This window comes from Oncorhynchus nerka, linkage group LG23, assembly GCF_034236695.1.
Source record: "Oncorhynchus nerka isolate Pitt River linkage group LG23, Oner_Uvic_2.0, whole genome shotgun sequence".
In the NCBI taxonomy this organism is placed as follows: domain Eukaryota; kingdom Metazoa; phylum Chordata; class Actinopteri; order Salmoniformes; family Salmonidae; genus Oncorhynchus; species Oncorhynchus nerka.
The window spans coordinates 31,200,990-31,218,793 of record NC_088418.1 but is presented as its reverse complement, the minus strand read 5'-3'; the positions used below and the strand labels follow the sequence as shown (position 1 = coordinate 31,218,793).

At 41.1% G+C, this 17,804-nt stretch overlaps 1 protein-coding gene across 1 annotated transcript; it reads right to left on the bottom strand.

Moving 5' to 3' along the window:
• Nucleotides 1-1,433: 1,433 nt before the first annotated feature.
• Nucleotides 1,434-17,729, bottom strand: patl2 (PAT1 homolog 2). Its single transcript, XM_029629719.2, has 19 exons — nt 17,637-17,729; nt 17,200-17,356; nt 16,583-16,842; nt 16,348-16,407; nt 16,210-16,263; nt 15,902-16,057; nt 15,634-15,705; nt 15,325-15,467; nt 15,036-15,110; nt 12,830-12,953; nt 12,477-12,594; nt 12,246-12,343; nt 12,095-12,148; nt 7,107-7,246; nt 3,590-3,746; nt 3,214-3,351; nt 2,986-3,083; nt 2,691-2,831; nt 1,434-2,562 (listed from the first exon to the last, which is right to left on the bottom strand). Exons 1-19 carry the CDS (start codon nt 17,655-17,657, stop codon nt 2,529-2,531), a joined length of 2,100 nt encoding a protein of 699 aa, XP_029485579.1. The 5' UTR covers nt 17,658-17,729; the 3' UTR covers nt 1,434-2,528.
• Between the last annotated feature and the right edge of the window lie 75 nt (nt 17,730-17,804).

Genomic DNA, 17,804 nt, shown 5'->3' with positions numbered 1-17,804 from the left:
AGGATCCTAAAAGGGACACTTTTTTGCTGAGTTTATTAAAAACTCTTCACAAGGAATTTACCAGGAACTACACAGAATGGTAGTATGCAATGGGTTATTTCTCAAATAAATACTTTGAAGGGCTTAACAGATTGAAATGTCATGTAAAGCCTTCACTTTCACTGTTTATCCAGTCTTGAATATTGTCATAACTTGCCAATGTGTCCAACATCCATCGGCAGACATTCTGAAAGTAGCTTTGTGATACTTGTCAACTCCTCATTGCACTGGTTCAACACCAACACCATATGGCGTCAGTGAAAGTATCTAAGAGTATGTGTCCATGATGGTCACCTGAGGTGCGTGAGAAAACAGTAAAAGGTTGTGCTTGTCAAAAGCAACCAGAGAACCTGGCAGTTTGATTTGGTGTTCAGTGGAATTAAAGTCAGGGCTCTGTGCAGGCCAGTCAAGTTCTTCCACACAGATCTCGACAAACCATTTCTGTATGGACCTCGCTTTGTGCATGGGGGCATTGTCACACTGAAACAAGGGCAGGCCTTCCCCAAACTGTTGCCGCACAGTTGGAACATAGTCTAGAATGCCATTTTATGCTGTAGCATTAATATTTCCCTTCACTGGATCTAAGGGGACTAGCCAGAACCATGATAACAGCTCCAGACAATTATTCCTTCAAACTCTGCAGGTAGCGTTCTCCTGGCATCTGCCAACCGGTGAAGCGTGATTCATCTCCCTAGAGAACGCATTTCCACTGCTCCAAAGACTAATGACGGCGAGCTTTACACCACTCCAGCTGACGCTTGGTATTACACATGGTGCTCTTAAGCTGCTTGCCCACGGAAACTCATTTCATGAAGCTCCCGACGAACAGTTTGAGCCGATGTTGCTTCCAGATGCTGTTTGGAACTGTCGTGAGTGTTGCAACTGAGGACAGAATTATTATTATTATTTATTTTTTACACGCAACAGCATTCTGTGGTCCCGCTCTGTGAGCTTGTGTGGCCTACCCCTTCACGGCTGAGCAGTTGTTGCTCCTAGGAGGTTTCCCTTCACACTAACAGCACTTAGTTGACAGAGGCAGCTCTAGCAGGGCAGAAATTTGACACCAACTTGTTGGAAAGTTGGCATCTTCTGACAGTGCCACGTGGAAAGAAAGCTCTTCAGTACGGCCATTCTACTGCCAGTGTCTGTCTATGGAGATTGCATGGCTGTGTGCTCAATTTTACACCTGTCAGCAATAGGTGTGGCTGAAATAACCAAAGCCACTCATTTGAAGGGGTATATACACACACACGTTGAAAATATATTCACAGAAAATTGTCCAGTAGCCTACACAAAGAGATCCATATCTAACAGACAACACACGGGTCATCAACCCAAGTCTACTCTTGCAGAGCGGGTTTTGGGGTGTGTACACAGTTCAAACTAAAGACAAATTATTTTTAAAGAATTTTATTTCTTATGTTGCAAGTGCTATACAAGAGTGATTATTCTGTTTCCAACTAAACTGATTCAATTTGATCAAGTTACAACTTAAATATTCAAATAAATATTGAAGAAAGCATATGGCACATTTTAGAAAACCATATACATTTATCTTTTAGAAAGAAACCAAACTTCCAAATATTTTTTTAAGTCAATTTGATTTTACGAAAACACATTTTTCCATGACAAAATGTAACCTACGCACATACTAACAAAGTGCAACTGCACAATCCTCCATGATTCAGACACCAATTTCTTTGGAGTAGACCGTTTAAATCATGAAAATGATAAATGACAGCTTACTCTTCCCGAAATGATATTACACATCGATTGATATTTTCATTTTGACTTGAATGTTAGGCAGGTTAGCTGGAGAGTGAGAGCTGACGTATCAATCGCTCAGCCCCATCTAATGGCTGTGTTACATCATAGGACTAACTGGTGTCCATTACACCACATTGTGGTACTATGGTACTGTAGCAGTTAAAACTATGGACTGGATTATAGAGGTTAAAAAATTAAGATAATTTTGGTGACTAGAGAAAATCTGAGTTGCTGGACTGGAGACTAAGAGGAGGAAAGTAGGAAATAAAAAGGAGCAGATAAAGGAAACAGATCGAGACAACGGAATGGTGCAAAAAAAAGTGAGGGAATGAGGGAAGAAAAAAGGAAGGAATAAGAAGAATGGCATTCATGTGTTCTAAGACAACACATTTTGCATACAAGGAGACAATGCATGGGTAGCATAGGTTGCGTTTACTCAGGTAGGCCAAATCTGATATTTTTTTCCACTAATTGGTCTTTTGACAAATCACAGATCTTTTCACATCAAATATTTTTCAGCGCTGATCTGATTACTCAAAAGACCAATTATTGAAAAACAAAAAAATCAGAATTGGTCCGTCTGTGTAAACGCAGCCATACTGTGGTACGTCTAGGCCGAGGGAATACCTCAGGGTATGCATGCCCACTCGTTTTCATTTTGGTGCCCATTACACATTCTGTACATTAGCCAAAACAGTCTCTGCTTCAGATGTCCTTGCCTACTACGACGGAGGAGCCAGGTATCCAGTCGCAGATCTAGATGAGAGACAATGTTTTTAAATGAATACACCTTGGGATTGGTTACGATTAACTATTGTTTTTTTCAATGCATGCATCTCTTAAATCAAATAATAATAGAATGTGCTGTCAATTCTGACACTCACTCCATATTGCTCTTCAGCTGGTGGATGGTACGCTTGTCCAGGTAGCGGCAGAAGAGTGTGAGAAGGTTTGAGGGTAGGAGAAGGGGCTCCACCAGAGCACTCTGGGATAGCTGTGATGCCACCAGGAAGACTGTGTCTGTCCTGGAGATAAAGATGACAAAAATGGTCAATATGAACAAGGGGCAAGGATCATGTACAGACACGCTTAACTTTAGCCTAGGAGTATGTCGATTTACAACTTAGGGACAGTGTTGCATGTGGACAAAGATATTGCTAGGAATGAAGGCAGTTGTACCAGGTTTCAAAGTCACCAATGCTGGGCTCCAGAGGAACATCAGAGGACAGTAGCCTCTCTCCTTGGGACAGCAGAGCGTAGAGTAAGGAGAGCCCAAACTGAAAGGTAAAACGGGAGAATGACGAACAAGACAACAGCGCAACACACAATAGTAAAATATTGGATAGTCAAATATTGTAGCGTAGCATACCATTCTTTGTATGTGAGAAAGTGAAAAGCGCAACAAACCTTGCTTTGGCAGACAAGTGAGAGGCACACGCTGCCATCGGGAAGTGATGCCGTAAAGTCTTTAAGGACCCCAATAAGTTGACTGAAGGTCATGCCTCCGATCACAATTCGAAGAGACGGGTACAAAACCGGAAGAGACTGCAGGGATGTGTGGAACGCCACGGTTGTGTGGAAGTGAGAGTATGGATTATTCTTCAGTCAAGCAAGCAGCATTTCATACATAAACAGTGCCATGTTCATTAGGCAAAACTAAAATAACTGACTTGATTCCTTACTCTACAAGTCAGAGGCATGTTTGTTCTACATATTATATATTTAAACGTTCCACAACACTAGGTTATACACCGGAACATTACTTTTACATTTTTTAACTGACCTCATCTGAGTCTCTGCTCATGAGTACAGGCAGGTGAGATGTCACCATGCTTAAGACTTTCAACGCGGCGTCATGGGAAAGGAAGGGGAGGAGTCGAGCCAGTAGCTGCTTTCCTTTGGACACCAGGAGACATGGCAGAAATTCTTCCCCTGCCTCTCTAGGGTGAAATATTTGTCAAATACTTGACAAGTACTGAATCACTGTATAACAATAATTTGTGAGAAAATCTGAAAGTTAAGTATTTCTAAATGGATGCGGGGATTACTTGTTCAATTTGGTGTTTAAAGTAGACCAGTGCCTTCAGAAAGTGTTCATACCCCTGGACTTACTCCACATTTTGTTGTGTTCCAGCATGAATTCAAAAACAGATTAAACAGATGGGTGTGGGGAAAAAAAGTCATAATGGCAAAGTTTTCAGAAGGGGGAGGTGGGGCGCAACACAATATTAGTAAGGTGTTCTTAATGTTTTGTACACTGTGTGTAGACAGGTGTTTCTAAATCATGTCCAAACAATTGGCCACAGTTGGACTCCCTGCCATCAGAACAGCCTAAATTCATCAGGGCATGGAGTCTACAAGGATGCTGGCTCATGTTGACTCAAGTTGGCTGGATGTCCTTTGGGTGGTGAACTACTCTGTTGAAACTGTTGAGCATGAAAAACCCACCAGCGTTGCAGTTCTTGACACAAACCGGTGCGCCTGGCACTTGCTACCATACCCCGTTCAACACTTTAATCTTTTGTCTTGCCCATTCACCCTCTGAATGGCACACATACACAAGCCAAGTCAAGGCTTAAAATATCCTTCAACTTGTCTCCTCCCCTTCATCTCCACTGATTGAAGTGGATTTAACAAGTGACATCAATAAGGGATCATACTGTAGCTTTCACCTGGTCAGTCTAGGTCATAAAGAGAGCAGGTGTTCTAAATGTTTTATACAATCAGTGTATAAGGTTTCAGTTGACAGTGCATGTCAGAAACATTACCATAACTATATCTCTGTAGATCTCCGAGAATTATGAGGAGGCATATACTACCGTTCTAAAACTTTTGAACACCTACTCATTCAAAATGGTTATTTTTACTATTTTCTACATTGTAAAATAGACATCAAAAATACAGAACACATGGAATCATGTAGTAACCAAAAAAAAAGCTTTAAACAAATCAAAATATGAGATTTTTCAAAATAGCCACCCTTTACCTTGATGGCAGCTTTGCACATTTGGCATTCTCTCAACCAGCTTCATGAGGTCACCTGGAATGCATTTCAATTAACAGGTGTGCCTTGTTAAAAAGTTAATTTGTGGAATTTCTTACCTTCTTAAAGCATTTGAACCAATCAGTTGTGTAGTGATAAGATAGGAGTGGTATACTATTATGGGAAGAACAGCTCCAATAAGCAAAGAAAAACAGTCCATTACTTTAATGCATGAAGGTCAGTCAATCCAGAAAAATAAACTAAGTTCTTGAAGTTAAGTGCAGTCGCAAAAACCATCAAACTCTATGATGAAACTGGCGGTCATGCATGAGGACCACCACAGAAATGGAAGACCGTTACCGCTGCTCAGAATTTGCATTCCAAATAAATGCTTCAGAGTTCAAGTAACAGACATCTCAACATCAACCGTTCAGAGGAGACTGCGTGAAATCAGGCCTTCATAGTCTAATTGCCGCAAAGAAACCACTACTAAAAGGACACCAATAAGAAGACTTGCTTGAGCCAAGAAACACCAGCAATGGACATTAGACCGGTGGGAATTTGTCCTTTGTTCTGGAGTCCAAATTAGATTTTTGGTTCCACCTTTTTGGTTCTTTGTGAGGCGCGGTGTGGGTGAACAGATGATCTCTGCATGTGTATTTCCCACCGTAAATCATGGAGGCGTTATGGTGTGGGGGTGCTTTGCTGGTGACACTGATGTATTTGGATTTCAAGGCACACTTAACGAGCATGGCTATCACAGCATTCTGCAGCAATATGCCATTCCATCTGGTTTGGGTTTGGTGGGACTCATTTGTTTTTCTACAAGACAAAGACCCAAAACACACCTCCAGGCTGTGTAAGGAGTATTTGATCAAGAAGTGGAGTGCTGCATCAGATGATCTGGCCTCCACAATCACCCGGCCTCAACCAAATTGAGATGGTTTGGGATGAGTCGGACTGCAGAGTGAAGGAAAAGCAGCCAACAAGTGCACAGCACATGTGGGAACTCCTTCAAGATTGTTGGAAAAGTATTCTTGGTTAAGCTGGTTGAGAGAATGCCAAGAGTGTGCAAAGCTATCAAGGCAAAGGGTGGCTATTTGAAGAATCTCAAATATATTTTGATTGGTTTAACACACGATTCCATGTGTTATTTCATAGTTTGTCACCATTATTCTACAATTTAGAAAATATTAAAAATAAAAACCCTTGAATGAGTAGGTGTTCTAAAACTTGACCCATAGTGTATATCTGGGGAAGGGTATAAAACAATTTCTTGAGTGTTGAAAGTTTCCAAAAGCACAGTGGTCTCCAGCAAAGGAAAAGTGAAAGAAAATATATGTGGAACTACCCAGACTGCCTAGAGCTGGCTGTCCGACCAAACTAAGCAACCAGGCAAGGAGGTGACCAAGGACACTGACAGAACAGAGTTCCTTGGCTGATATCGTAAAACCTGCCAGAAGGGCAGCAGTCTCTACAGCACTTCAATCTGGGCTTTATGGGAGAGTGGCCAGACTGAAGCCACTCCTGAGAAAAAGGCACATGACAATATGCCTGGAGTTCACAAAAGGTGCATGAAAGACAGATCATAAGGCAAACGACTGGTCTGATGAGACAAAATTAACTCTTTGGCCTGAATGCAAAGCGCCATGTCTGGAGAAAACCAGGCACAGCTCATCTCCCATCTAACACCATCCCTACCGTGAAGCATGGTGACGGCAGCATCATGCTATGGGGATGCTTTTGAGCAGCAGGGACTGAGAGCCTGGTAAAGATAGAAGGAACAATGAATGGAACCAAATCCTTGATGAAAACCTGCTTCAGAGTGCAAATGACAGACTAGGGTAAAGATTTACAGTACAACAGCAATGACCAAGAATAAAGCCAAATCAACACTGGAATGGATTTAGAACAAGAACATGATAGTCCTTAAGTGGCCCAGCCAAAGACCAACTTGAATCCCATTGAAAATCTGTTTTAAGACTTGATTGCTGTTCAAAAAGAATGATAAAATACCCAAATCCAGATGAAACAAAGCTGAAAGAAACATACCCAAGACGACTCAAATCTGTACTCGTCCCAGGGGTGTAAATACTTATGTAAATGAGAGCAGATTTATTGAAAATTAAATGCTGAAAACATTTCTAAAAACATGTTTTTTCAATGTCATTATGGGGTATTCTGTATAGATGAATGATAATTATATTTAATCCATAATTCAGGGTGTAACAAAATGTGGAATAAGTCTAGAGGTATGAATACTTTGAAGGAACTTTAGCTCAAGGTGACTTGATACAACCGGCAGAGCAGGACTCACAGGTCGGGATGCTGTAGCTGGGAGTAGATGTACTCCACTTTTATCTCAGTTTTCTCCATCATCCCCTTCTCCTCACCCTCCCCCAGCACCTGTGCCTTCATCCTCTGCCCCTCTTCTACCTCCAGCAGCACCATGAACAACTACAGGAGACAGTGGCATATTGAAATTACTTATTGATTTTTTTTTTTTTTTTTTACATATATATAAATGGATTTTATAGAAGTTATGGAGAAAATTGCACTGTCATAATACTGTAATTGCATCAAAATCGATGTTTCATGCAACAAGAATAGAGGGTTCACTCTGTGCGGACTGAAAGTGGGCCTCGGAGATATAGCACAAATAAATTTAGAACCTTTTGTTTGATTAAGGGTGAATTCGTGTGAGATATATATTATGTATAACCTACCTAAAAAGAGATCAATGTGCACAGGTAAGAGCAGGGATATTGCGTATTGAAACAGGTCGGTGTTGTGGTGAAACGGAAGAGGAAAGACTACGTAATTATGACTTGGAAGAATGAAACTAATTTATCCTCCATTGCTCTTTCTACCAAGATATACTCTTGCTCTAGAAAGCACACCAGATATACCCTGACATTGTGTGGTTGAGTGAGAAGAAATTGAAATTGTTTTTGTCCATTGTGTATTTCCATTTACACAATATTTAGATAAAGCCTGGAATACATTTTTTTTTTAAAGGGCTACCTATAATTGTAAAAAACAATTTTTGCTTCTATGGTTAATGGTGTGTATATAAATTGTGTATAGGCTTGTCTACCATATGAATCTTGTGTCAGACTGGGTTCAAGTGACTTTTTAAAAATGTATATGGTATGTATATATGCAGTGTGTATGTAAACTCTGCAAAAAAACATCATTTTCCAGGTCATTCGTAAAAATCCAAATAACTTCAAAGATCTTCATTGTAAAGGGTTTAAACACAGTTTCCCATTGTTTCTGGTTCATTGAACAATAAATGAACATGCACCTGTGGAACGGTCTCTGGAACTTTGACATAGCGGTCTATGGCCTTGGTTAGATACGTAGTGGTTCATAGAGATAACGGTCTTCATGTGAATGGAGAAGTAGGAGACCACGTTTTCACAACTTTTTAATAGATGCTAAGGATCAAATATCAGATTCCTTATGAGAAATTGGCTAAGTATTTTGGCTTGGAGAATCTATGCGAAATGCCAGCGGAATGGATTCTAAAGAGGTAACAAATTAGAATTATTTGGCCAAACACTCAGAAAACCTTGGGGGGGTTTTAATCTCGTGAGACATTTTACGTCATTTTATTGTGAAATAGATTTATATAAATGGACGAAAGTGAGGGGTCACGAGGAATTAGCATTGGTTACCAAAACTAAAATTAATTTAACATTTATTTGTTCATGAACATTGAGGTGCGGTGGTTATGGAGAATCATGGGGAAGAGAGACCAGTAAAATCGTTAAATTCGGTGACAAGATAGTTGCCATGTCTAAGGGTAGTACATGCTAAATAAAGGGGTGGATTAAAACAAACATTTAATGAATGGAGTAATCCATTATCATGGATTGCTGATTAAGATGTAGCATAGTGAATGCTAACATGTACACTTTCTTTTACAGAATAGGTTTCATCATCTCTTTGGAATGTTTCCCCGAGACTGGTCTTGGAGAGAGCAGCGGGTGAGATTGAGGCAGTAAACTACCAAATTAAATAAAGCCTGGCCATTTTGGTTTTTACCATAAGGTTTGCAAATACCCACACACACACTTGTTAGGACTATTTGTTGGCGTTATAAAAAAATACTGTGATTTATTGTGAGTTGTATTTAATTTGGGTTTAGTGATTTTTCCATTTGTCCTCATGCAAAGTCATCTTAAAAAGGTGCAGACACATAGAATTTTCTGAAGTTGTTTTGTTCCGAGTTAAACACGTGTAAATTCTTTTGTTAAGACATGTAGGATACGAAAATGTATGAAATGTTTGACTGTAACATTAATTTGTCTAATATAGTAAGAAACACTTCTTTGAAGGGTTTGTATGACCTCTGACATGACATTCCAGTGTGGTTTGATCACCCTCACTGGAAAGCCATTTGGATAATGTAGGTCATTTGTAATATTGATCATTATGGATAAGTTCATAGTTCTTAGCCATGTGTGATTTGGACCAACAGGAAGAAGGATAGGGTGTTGCCTTTGACTAAAGGTAAGCTGCATTAAGTCCATTTTCCTATGACCATATGGGTATAAATATATACAGTTGAAGTCGGAAGTTTACATACACATTACCCAAATTCATTTAAAACGCAGTTTCACAATTCCTGACATTTAATCTTAGTAAAAAATTCACACATTTTCTATAGGATTGAGGTCAGGGCTTTGTGATGGCCACTCCAATACCGTCACTTGTTGTCCTTAAGCCATGTTGCCACAACTTTGGAAGTATGCTTGGGGCCATTGTCCATTTGGAAGACCCATTTGCAACCAAGCTTTAACTTCCTGACTGTTGTCTTCAGATGTTGCTTCAATTTAGCCACCTACATTTCCATCCTCAGGATGCCATCCATTTTGTAAAGTGCACCTGTCCCCCGTGTAGCAAAGCACCCCCACAACATGCTGCCACCCAGTGCTTCACGGTTGGGATGGTGTTCCTCAGCTGGCAAGCATCCCCCTTTTTCCTCCAAACATAACGATGGTCATTATGGCCAAACAGTTCTATTTTTGTTTCATCAGACCAGAAGACACTTCTCCAAAAAGTACGATCTTCGTCTCTGTGTGCAGTTGCAAACTGTGGTCTGGCTTTTTTATGGCGATTTTGGAGCAGCGGCTTCTTCCTTGCTGAGCGGCCTCTCAGGTTATGTCGATATAGGACTTGTTTTACTGTGGAGACAGATACTTCTGTACCCATTTCCTCCAGCATCTTCACAAGGTCCTTTGCTGTTGTTCTGGCATTGATTTGCACTTTTCGCACCAAAATACATTCATCTCTAGGAGACAGAACACGTCTCCTTCCTGAGCGGTATGACGACTGCGTGGTCCCATGGTGTTTATACTTGCGTACTATTGTTTGTACAGATGAATATGGTACCTTCAGGCATTTAGAAATTGCTCCCAAGGATCAGCTAGACTTGGGGGGGCGGGGGGTCTCCAATTTTTTTTCCTGAGGTCTTGTAAACTTCAGACTTACTGGAGTTGTGAAAAAGTGAATGATAAGTGAAATAATCTGTCTGTAAACAATTGTTGGAAAAATGACTTGTGTCATGCAAAGTAAATGCCCTAACCGACTTGCCAAAACTATAGTTTGTTAATTAACAAGAAATTTGTGGAGTGGTTGAAAAACGAGTTAATAACTCCAACCTAAGTGAATGTAAACGTCCGACTGCAACCACACACACACACATTCATGGAATTATTGAGGGTAGTGTTTATTGTTCTATTTTGAACATTGTTCCATTTTTTTTTACTCAAATTGGGAGTTGTCAAAATGGGGGAGGTACAAGTTTTGGATTGAAGTTCTCACACAGAGTGAAAAGTAAGGAATGTATTAAGTGATGTGAAGGAGTGTACTGTCGTGTTGCTTATTCTGTTTTTATACAAATCTTACCAGATTAGGACTGCTGGATCGTTGAGATTTCTCCCGATGTGTTAGAGGTCTAACTTCCTGATCCTGTGGCTCTGTGATGAAGTTAAGTGTGATGGGGAGGATAAGCCAATTTGAAAAAAATTGTTTCAATAGAATGTGTTATTCTCTTTGACACATGTTTAGACACTGGTATTAAGAATTGGTTAAAGTAATAATTTAAAGTCAACGCTTGTCTGGATTTCCTGAATCGGAAATTAACTGTTATTCTGATCTTTCTTCTCGAGGTCACAGTTGGTGTCTTAATGCATGGAAGGGATAATTTGACCACGAGGACAGTGTGTGAACCGCAAAACACGGTGTAACTGGCTGAAGAAAAGTGACAAAGGCTTTCAATATGGCCCTGTCCGCACCACTTCTACCGAGACCAGAGTCAGATCCAGCAACCGCTTACAGCATCCAATCTAAGCTATCAACAGTTTCTTCTCGCATGTCTTCTCTCCCTGTGGACTCCTGTCATACTCCTGAGAGAGATGTTGCCGGTATACTGAGAAACAGGTGCTTCAAATCCTCAACTGGAAGCTTCATTAAATAGTAGCCGCAAAACTCCAGTCTCAACGTCAACACTGATCCGCTGAAGGCCAGGATCCCAGAGTCGCCTCTTCACAGTTGACTTTGAGACTGGTGTTTTGCGGGTACTATTTAATGAAGCTGCCAGTTGAGGGCTTGTGAGGCGTTTGTTTCTCAAACTACACACGCTAATGTACTTCTCCTCTTGCTCAGTTGTGCACCGGGGCCTCCCACTCTTTCTATTCTAGTTAGAGCCCGTTTGCGCGGTTCTGTGAAGGGAATACAGAACCGTTTTCTTGGCAATTTCTCACATGGAATAGCCTTCATTTCTCAGAACAAGAATTAACTGACGAGTTTCAGAAGAAAGTTCTTTGTTTCTGGCCATTTTAAGCCTGTAATTGAACCCACAAATGCTGATGCTCCAGATACTCAACTAGTCTGAAGGAGGCCAGTTTTATTGCTTCTTTAACCAGAACAGTTTTCAGCTGTGCAAACATAATTGCAAAAGGGTTTTCAGTAGTCTTTAAAAATGATACACTTGGATTAGCTAACAATGTGCCATTGGAACACAGGCGTGATGGTTGCTGAAAATGGGACTCTGTACGCCTATGTAGATATTCCGTTAAAATCCTGCCTTTTCCAGCTAAAATAGTCAGTTACAACATTAATGTCTACACTGTATTTCAGGTTATTTTAAAATGGATGGGGGAAAAAAATGCTTTTCTTTCAAAAACAAGGACATTTCTAAGTGACCGCAAACTTTTGAAAGGTTGTGTATACATACATTTTTGGGATGAAAATAAAGTGGAACACTCCTTTAAGATGCCATTTGCTGTACTTTACCTTTTCTATTTTCTTTAGGACATCCAATCGCTGTTGCCTGATGTCTTTGAGTTCCTGCGGGAAGAGACCATTCAGAGAACGCACACTTGCAGTTTAACTGTTGTACTTTCTTCAAAAAGGGTTTCAAAAAGTGCCCAAAGCATGTCCTCACCTCATGTGGACAGTGGGCTGCAACTGCATTGATCGCTCGTCGAGGAGAGAAACACGTCGACACGGCGACCTGGCCTAGGGAACCCTCGATGTGCACCACTGAAAGAGCAACAGCATCACTCCGGTTGAAAAAAACTAACATTAAGCCGTATACAAACAATGCCCACTTCCAAAGTACACTTCAGCACCATGCACAGATAAGGACAAGTGCATGTGGGGTATATGGAAAAACCTGGGGTGTAAGAGTCCATCTTGGTGACATAGGGGGTGGTGAGTTTGGGTGGCTCCCTCTTGCCCCGCATGCCCAACTCCTCCTCTGCCAGCTTGGCCTCCATTCGCCGATAGTACTCCTACAGGACAATGTGAGAGGAGAGCCATCATGCATCTGGAAATCGTTCCAAAAATAAACTGTGGTTATGGTATAAAAGAAAGAACATGCAGAAAGATAGCTGTGGGGGTTTTAGTAGAGAATTGGGTGCCAAGTTATTGGAGGAGAATGTGGAACTAAAATCCTATTTCGGAGGATTGAAGGTTAAAGACAACAAAGAATGAGAGGAGTGAGAAGTGCCAGCCAACCTACAGTACCTGGTAGTAGTAGTCGTCCAGGTGGGGATTCTCGCTCTGGAGCTGAATCATCTGTAGTCTAATGATCCACTCTTTCTCTTTAGCCGACATGAGGTTACAGTAGGGGTCCCAGCTGTCTGGTTTTCTAGAGGGCGATCAACAAGTCATTGTAAGCTTCAATTATCAAAGCAAAGCAGAGTACCTTTAAATTCCTTTGGGGCAGGTTTATGGGAGACCGAGCAGAGTTGAGGCCAATTATGAATTAAAGTCGCAAATTGCTCTAATTCTGATTCAATTCTTGAATTTACCACACCCCACAGGAAGGAGAATTGGAATTAAATGAGGTAGAATTTAATTCAATGAAATTCAAACAGGATAATTTAGTCAATACATCACTAAAAACATTTGTATTTTGACATTTGGTGACCAATACTATGTAATTTTATTTATAGACATTCTCCATAAACAAGTTAAATCATTACAGTAGTCTGGAAATATTCTAAGACCTCTATAATGATCAATAATAATAACTCACATGTTAAATACAAAGGAAAGAACAATTCCCAGAATGTATCAAATCTAATACCATGACAAAAATACAAACACTGACATCGAGTTGCAATCAAGCTAATATATTTGAAGCGCTATCTGTGTTTTTTGCATTAATAAGGGACAGATGCTTTTGGTAAAATAATTGTCAAAGGAATGAGACTTTCATGAATCATGTCTCAGTTTAATTACATTCTACATAATTCTAATTAAATTCCGCTTCCTGTGGGGTGTGGTCCAATTCGAATTTCAATTCATGCATGGAATTTAATTAAGTTCCGAATTGACCGCAACGCTGACAGACTAAAGCCCCATTTGGACAGGACTAATATTACTAGACAACAGTGGTTACGTAATTGTTACCCCAGCATGCGCGTTATTCCAGAGGACGATTCACACAGGACTTGTTTTTCCAAACTTCCCCTTGTAATTTTTAATTTCGACTCAAGACAGAAGCCTGGAGGTTCTTATTCTAGCTGGGTTTAGACGATAATGGGCTACACCGATAACTTGTGCTTGGCTGTCAAATGTAAAGGTGTCCATAATATTTACATTTTGTGATCATAATCATTAGGGCCATTTTAGCGATCCCATGGTAGTAGTCCCTCCATCCTGCTGATGTGCAAATTCACTGTTCAGAAGCACATGAGATGCATTTAAGGATGAGAAAGAGAAATTGAAATTTCCAAAATGTTTCTCAGTGGAGAGTCAGGGATGCCCTGCTTTGTCTACATCAACAGTCAGGGTTTCATTAAATAGGCATGGGTACAATACTTTATTGAACATCTAGGCCTTACTAAACTGACAAATTGGCAATGTTGAATTTCAATACATTGGCACAAAATGTATAATCAAAAGTATTCACTGTGCAAGTTGATAATACATGCCATTCATATGAAATATATGTGCAGTACTTTGTTTTAAGAATCAATTAATCAAATCAGTTCTTATTTTCTTGCTCAAACTGGGGCGGCAGGGTAGCCTAGTGGTTAGAGCGTTGGACTAGTAACCGGAAGGTTGCAAGTTCAAACCCCCTAGCTGTCGTTCTGCCCCTGTTCCTAGGCAGTCATTGAAAATAAGAATTTGTTCTTAACTGACTTGCCTAGTTAAATAAAAGGTAAAAAATTACAATTAAAAAAAACTGCTAGCAGCACCTGTCAAACTCAAATGTCTCAGAAAACAGAGGGATGTTGATGCGCACAGGCCTAGTATTATTAGAGGACTTGAGGTTACCGAAAAACAGTAGGTTATTCTGGCTGGACTTGCTTCTATTCCGCCATGTAAAAATGACTGACATGGCAGATACGCACAGGGTTGAAATTCAAAGGTTGTGTTTTGTTTTATGCCCATGCACACCCGACCTCCCCAGTAAAATGAATACCGTCCGAATAGGGCTCACTCAAGCATATCCTGTCCTAAAAAGCTAGTACAATAGAGAAAAGTGCTTTATTCCAGGAATAGGGACTGGGAAATAGGTTAGTTTTTAAACTAATGCATCCAAGAAGCAACACATTTGCAGAAATATTAAGCGCAACCATGCGCAACCAAAACTCTTACCATGATAAGAGTTTCTTTGATCTCTGGACATAACGCACTCTAGGACTGGTCAAGCAACCACATTTTAGACATAGGGTAATAATATCAAATATAAGTCCATTTAAAATAAGTAGTGACAAACCTTTGGGATCTCTGTTGTCTTTGACTCAACAGTCGTCTGTGTTGGGGGTGAAGCTGTGTCACTGGACCAGGGAACCTGTTGGGGAGATACATATGTGATTATAGGTCAAACCCTATTCATCTCTAAGAAAATGCAGTGCAATTATAAGCCATTTGATAGAATAGTGAGATAGAGTCGCTCATCAGATTGTGGTCAGAGACTAAAGAACGAGAGCAGGTGTCCCCAACTCTTGTCCTTGTAGGTTCTTCACTCAGAAAGGTACGGAACAAAATCTAATTACGACACAGACCTGAATCGCTGCACACGATTTGACGAGGGGCTGTAGAAGGGAGAGGGTCTTGGGGAGTTTGCACCAAAGCGAAGCTGCATCATTTTCGGAGTTAAAGGTTGAGGGGTGGAGGGGCAGGGACGTGGCGAGGGGAAGCCCCCCACCTGAGTGAACAGAACATCTCCATTACAACTCACACCAACATAACTAGAGAATAACATCTCCCTACATGCTTCTGGTATGCAGATACATTAACAAATTCATACAAATTGTGAGAAGATCATTTCTAAATGTACACAACTGGGGAACTATTGATGGGAAGGCAGGAACCTGGTTATATGGCTGTTGTGTGGTGAAAGGTCGCCGGGAGACGATGGGAGAGCTGGGCAACATGGTATTAATCTGCAAGGGAAGTTAAACAAAAACATGTAAACAAATACATGTACATTTGCCATTGGCCGTAGACTGGGCAGTGTGTTCCATAGTCTTTCAACAAATATTTACCAAAGACTCAGGTCAACTACCCAGCGATAGACTATCTTTGGCCATCTCTCCCTTGTGCCCTAGTCTTCAGACAACTACTCTACCAGTCAATTACCTGAGATGGGCATCTTTGCCCAAATGGTCTATTTGAGTAGGACCCTCTTAGGCCCCCTCTCCTCCCACTTGAGTTGGAGAACGGGTAGTGAGAGTCCAGGTAGTTCGGTCCTCTGCCAGGGGCATGACTGTCCATCACACACACAATGGCCGGGTCCTGTCGAAAGAGAACACCCAAATGTGCTAAACTAACCATTAGGGTCTAATGCTATTAAACGTGGCATAATCCCCTTCATTTTCATTATCAGATTTCTTTGAGAAAGTGGTATTATCCTGTGTTGATAGTCTTCCACGTGTAACGCCCATTACCTGCAATACTGATCCAGAGGCTTGTCTGGTTCTCTCATAAGATGATAACATCCACTGTGAGAGAAAAGAGGAGCAGAGTAGGTCAAATGACAGTAAATATATTTTGTCATCAGAACGGGGTTGTGACAAATGACTCACAGCATCTGGATCATCCCAGTAGGAGACACTCCCAACGTCCACTATAGCACTGTCTAAGCTCTGAGGAAATAACAAATGGTAATGTGCAAACTAGAGACCGTAGAATAAAATGGTTGAATGAGGACATGTTTTGCAAAAGAAAACGTGTTTTATTGGACAAGTTCAGGTACTACATCCAGTTTCAAAACATTTTCTTCCTACTGGATACAACTGACCTCGCAAGAGTAGTAATCACCTGCAAACTTGGTCGCCCCTCCACAGTCCTCACCACAGCTGGGTCTTCAAACATCTGCGCCATGGCCTGACCTCCCCTCTGTCCCCTTCCTCGTCGGCCCGGAGGGCCCTGGACACGGAGTTGTGGCCGGGCCCTGGGAGAGAAGGAGGGGGAGCTAGGGGAGAGGGATGGCAAGGCAGGTGGGGCAGGTGGCTTCTCTCCAAATTGGAACAGAGGGTTAGTGGGATCCCCTTCTGTGTCCCCGACATCTGTATCCATATCTAGAGGCCCATTGTAAAACATTTAAATAGAATAATTTACGTCGTAACTGAACCCATTTAGTTTTATTCTTGGCACTTGCGGTCACGGGGGGGGGGGAATAAGGTTTTGAAGAGTCTAGCCTATATCTAGGAGACATGAGAAATCTCATGGTCTCATGGTCTGACAAACACAGCTACCGCACATGCGGAAGGCCGACATAGCGGATGCGGAGGATTGAGATGCAGCCCATGAAAAATAACAAATATTTCTAGCTTAAATTGACAGCCTTGATGAGGATTTTTTAAATGTTACTTATATTGATGCATTGGTGCATCATTAAACAGTAAAAAAAAAAAAAAAAAAAAAAAAAAACATACCCATTCCAAACGTCTCATTGTTGTAGATATCTATTTCCTCATCCTCCTCTGCCATCTCTGCCAATCCACACTCGTCCATGCCTGCCCCCCCTTCTTCATCGCTCCATTGGCCTCCGTTCTCTGGCCACTGAGGTTGAGAGACTGCGGTTTCAGTCTCCTGAAAGAAAGTAGAGGGAGGAAAATACAAGGGTGACATCTGCTGTCGATAGTACCGCCATTGACTAACTTGACATACAATTTAGAATGAACTAGACTCGATGGTTACTACAACTTTGATGTATGAACAGTCGCGTGTATTCGACGCATGTGATGTGATGCAGCACGTGTACGTAGGCTGGTTGTTTTGAGAATGATGAGAGGTTTAGCCGAATGTACTTTAAACAACACATGTGTATCTCAGCTTGGCACACGAAGAAGCACAACAACGGTCAACTTACTGGTTGTTCTGAGTCACTCATTTGAATAGTTTCTGAAAATATTACACTTCTATTCGTCGGTTTACCTTTCTGCTACCTTTATCTTTTTAGACATCTTTGTATGGTCATTAGCGTTTTAAATGACCACACCTGTCGGGGGCGGGGCCTCTGGAAAAAAAACTATACATG

Coding starts and splice junctions, on each gene's coding strand:
- patl2 (XM_029629719.2), bottom strand. CDS start 17,657: ATGAGTGACTCAGAACAACCA. Junction 12,954..15,035: donor AGACAACAGAGATCCCAAAG/GTTTGTCACTAC, acceptor ATCGCCCTCTAG/AAAACCAGACAGCTGGGACC. Junction 2,563..2,690: donor CAGCTGAAGAGCAATATGGA/GTGAGTGTCAGA, acceptor TCTCTCATCTAG/ATCTGCGACTGGATACCTGG.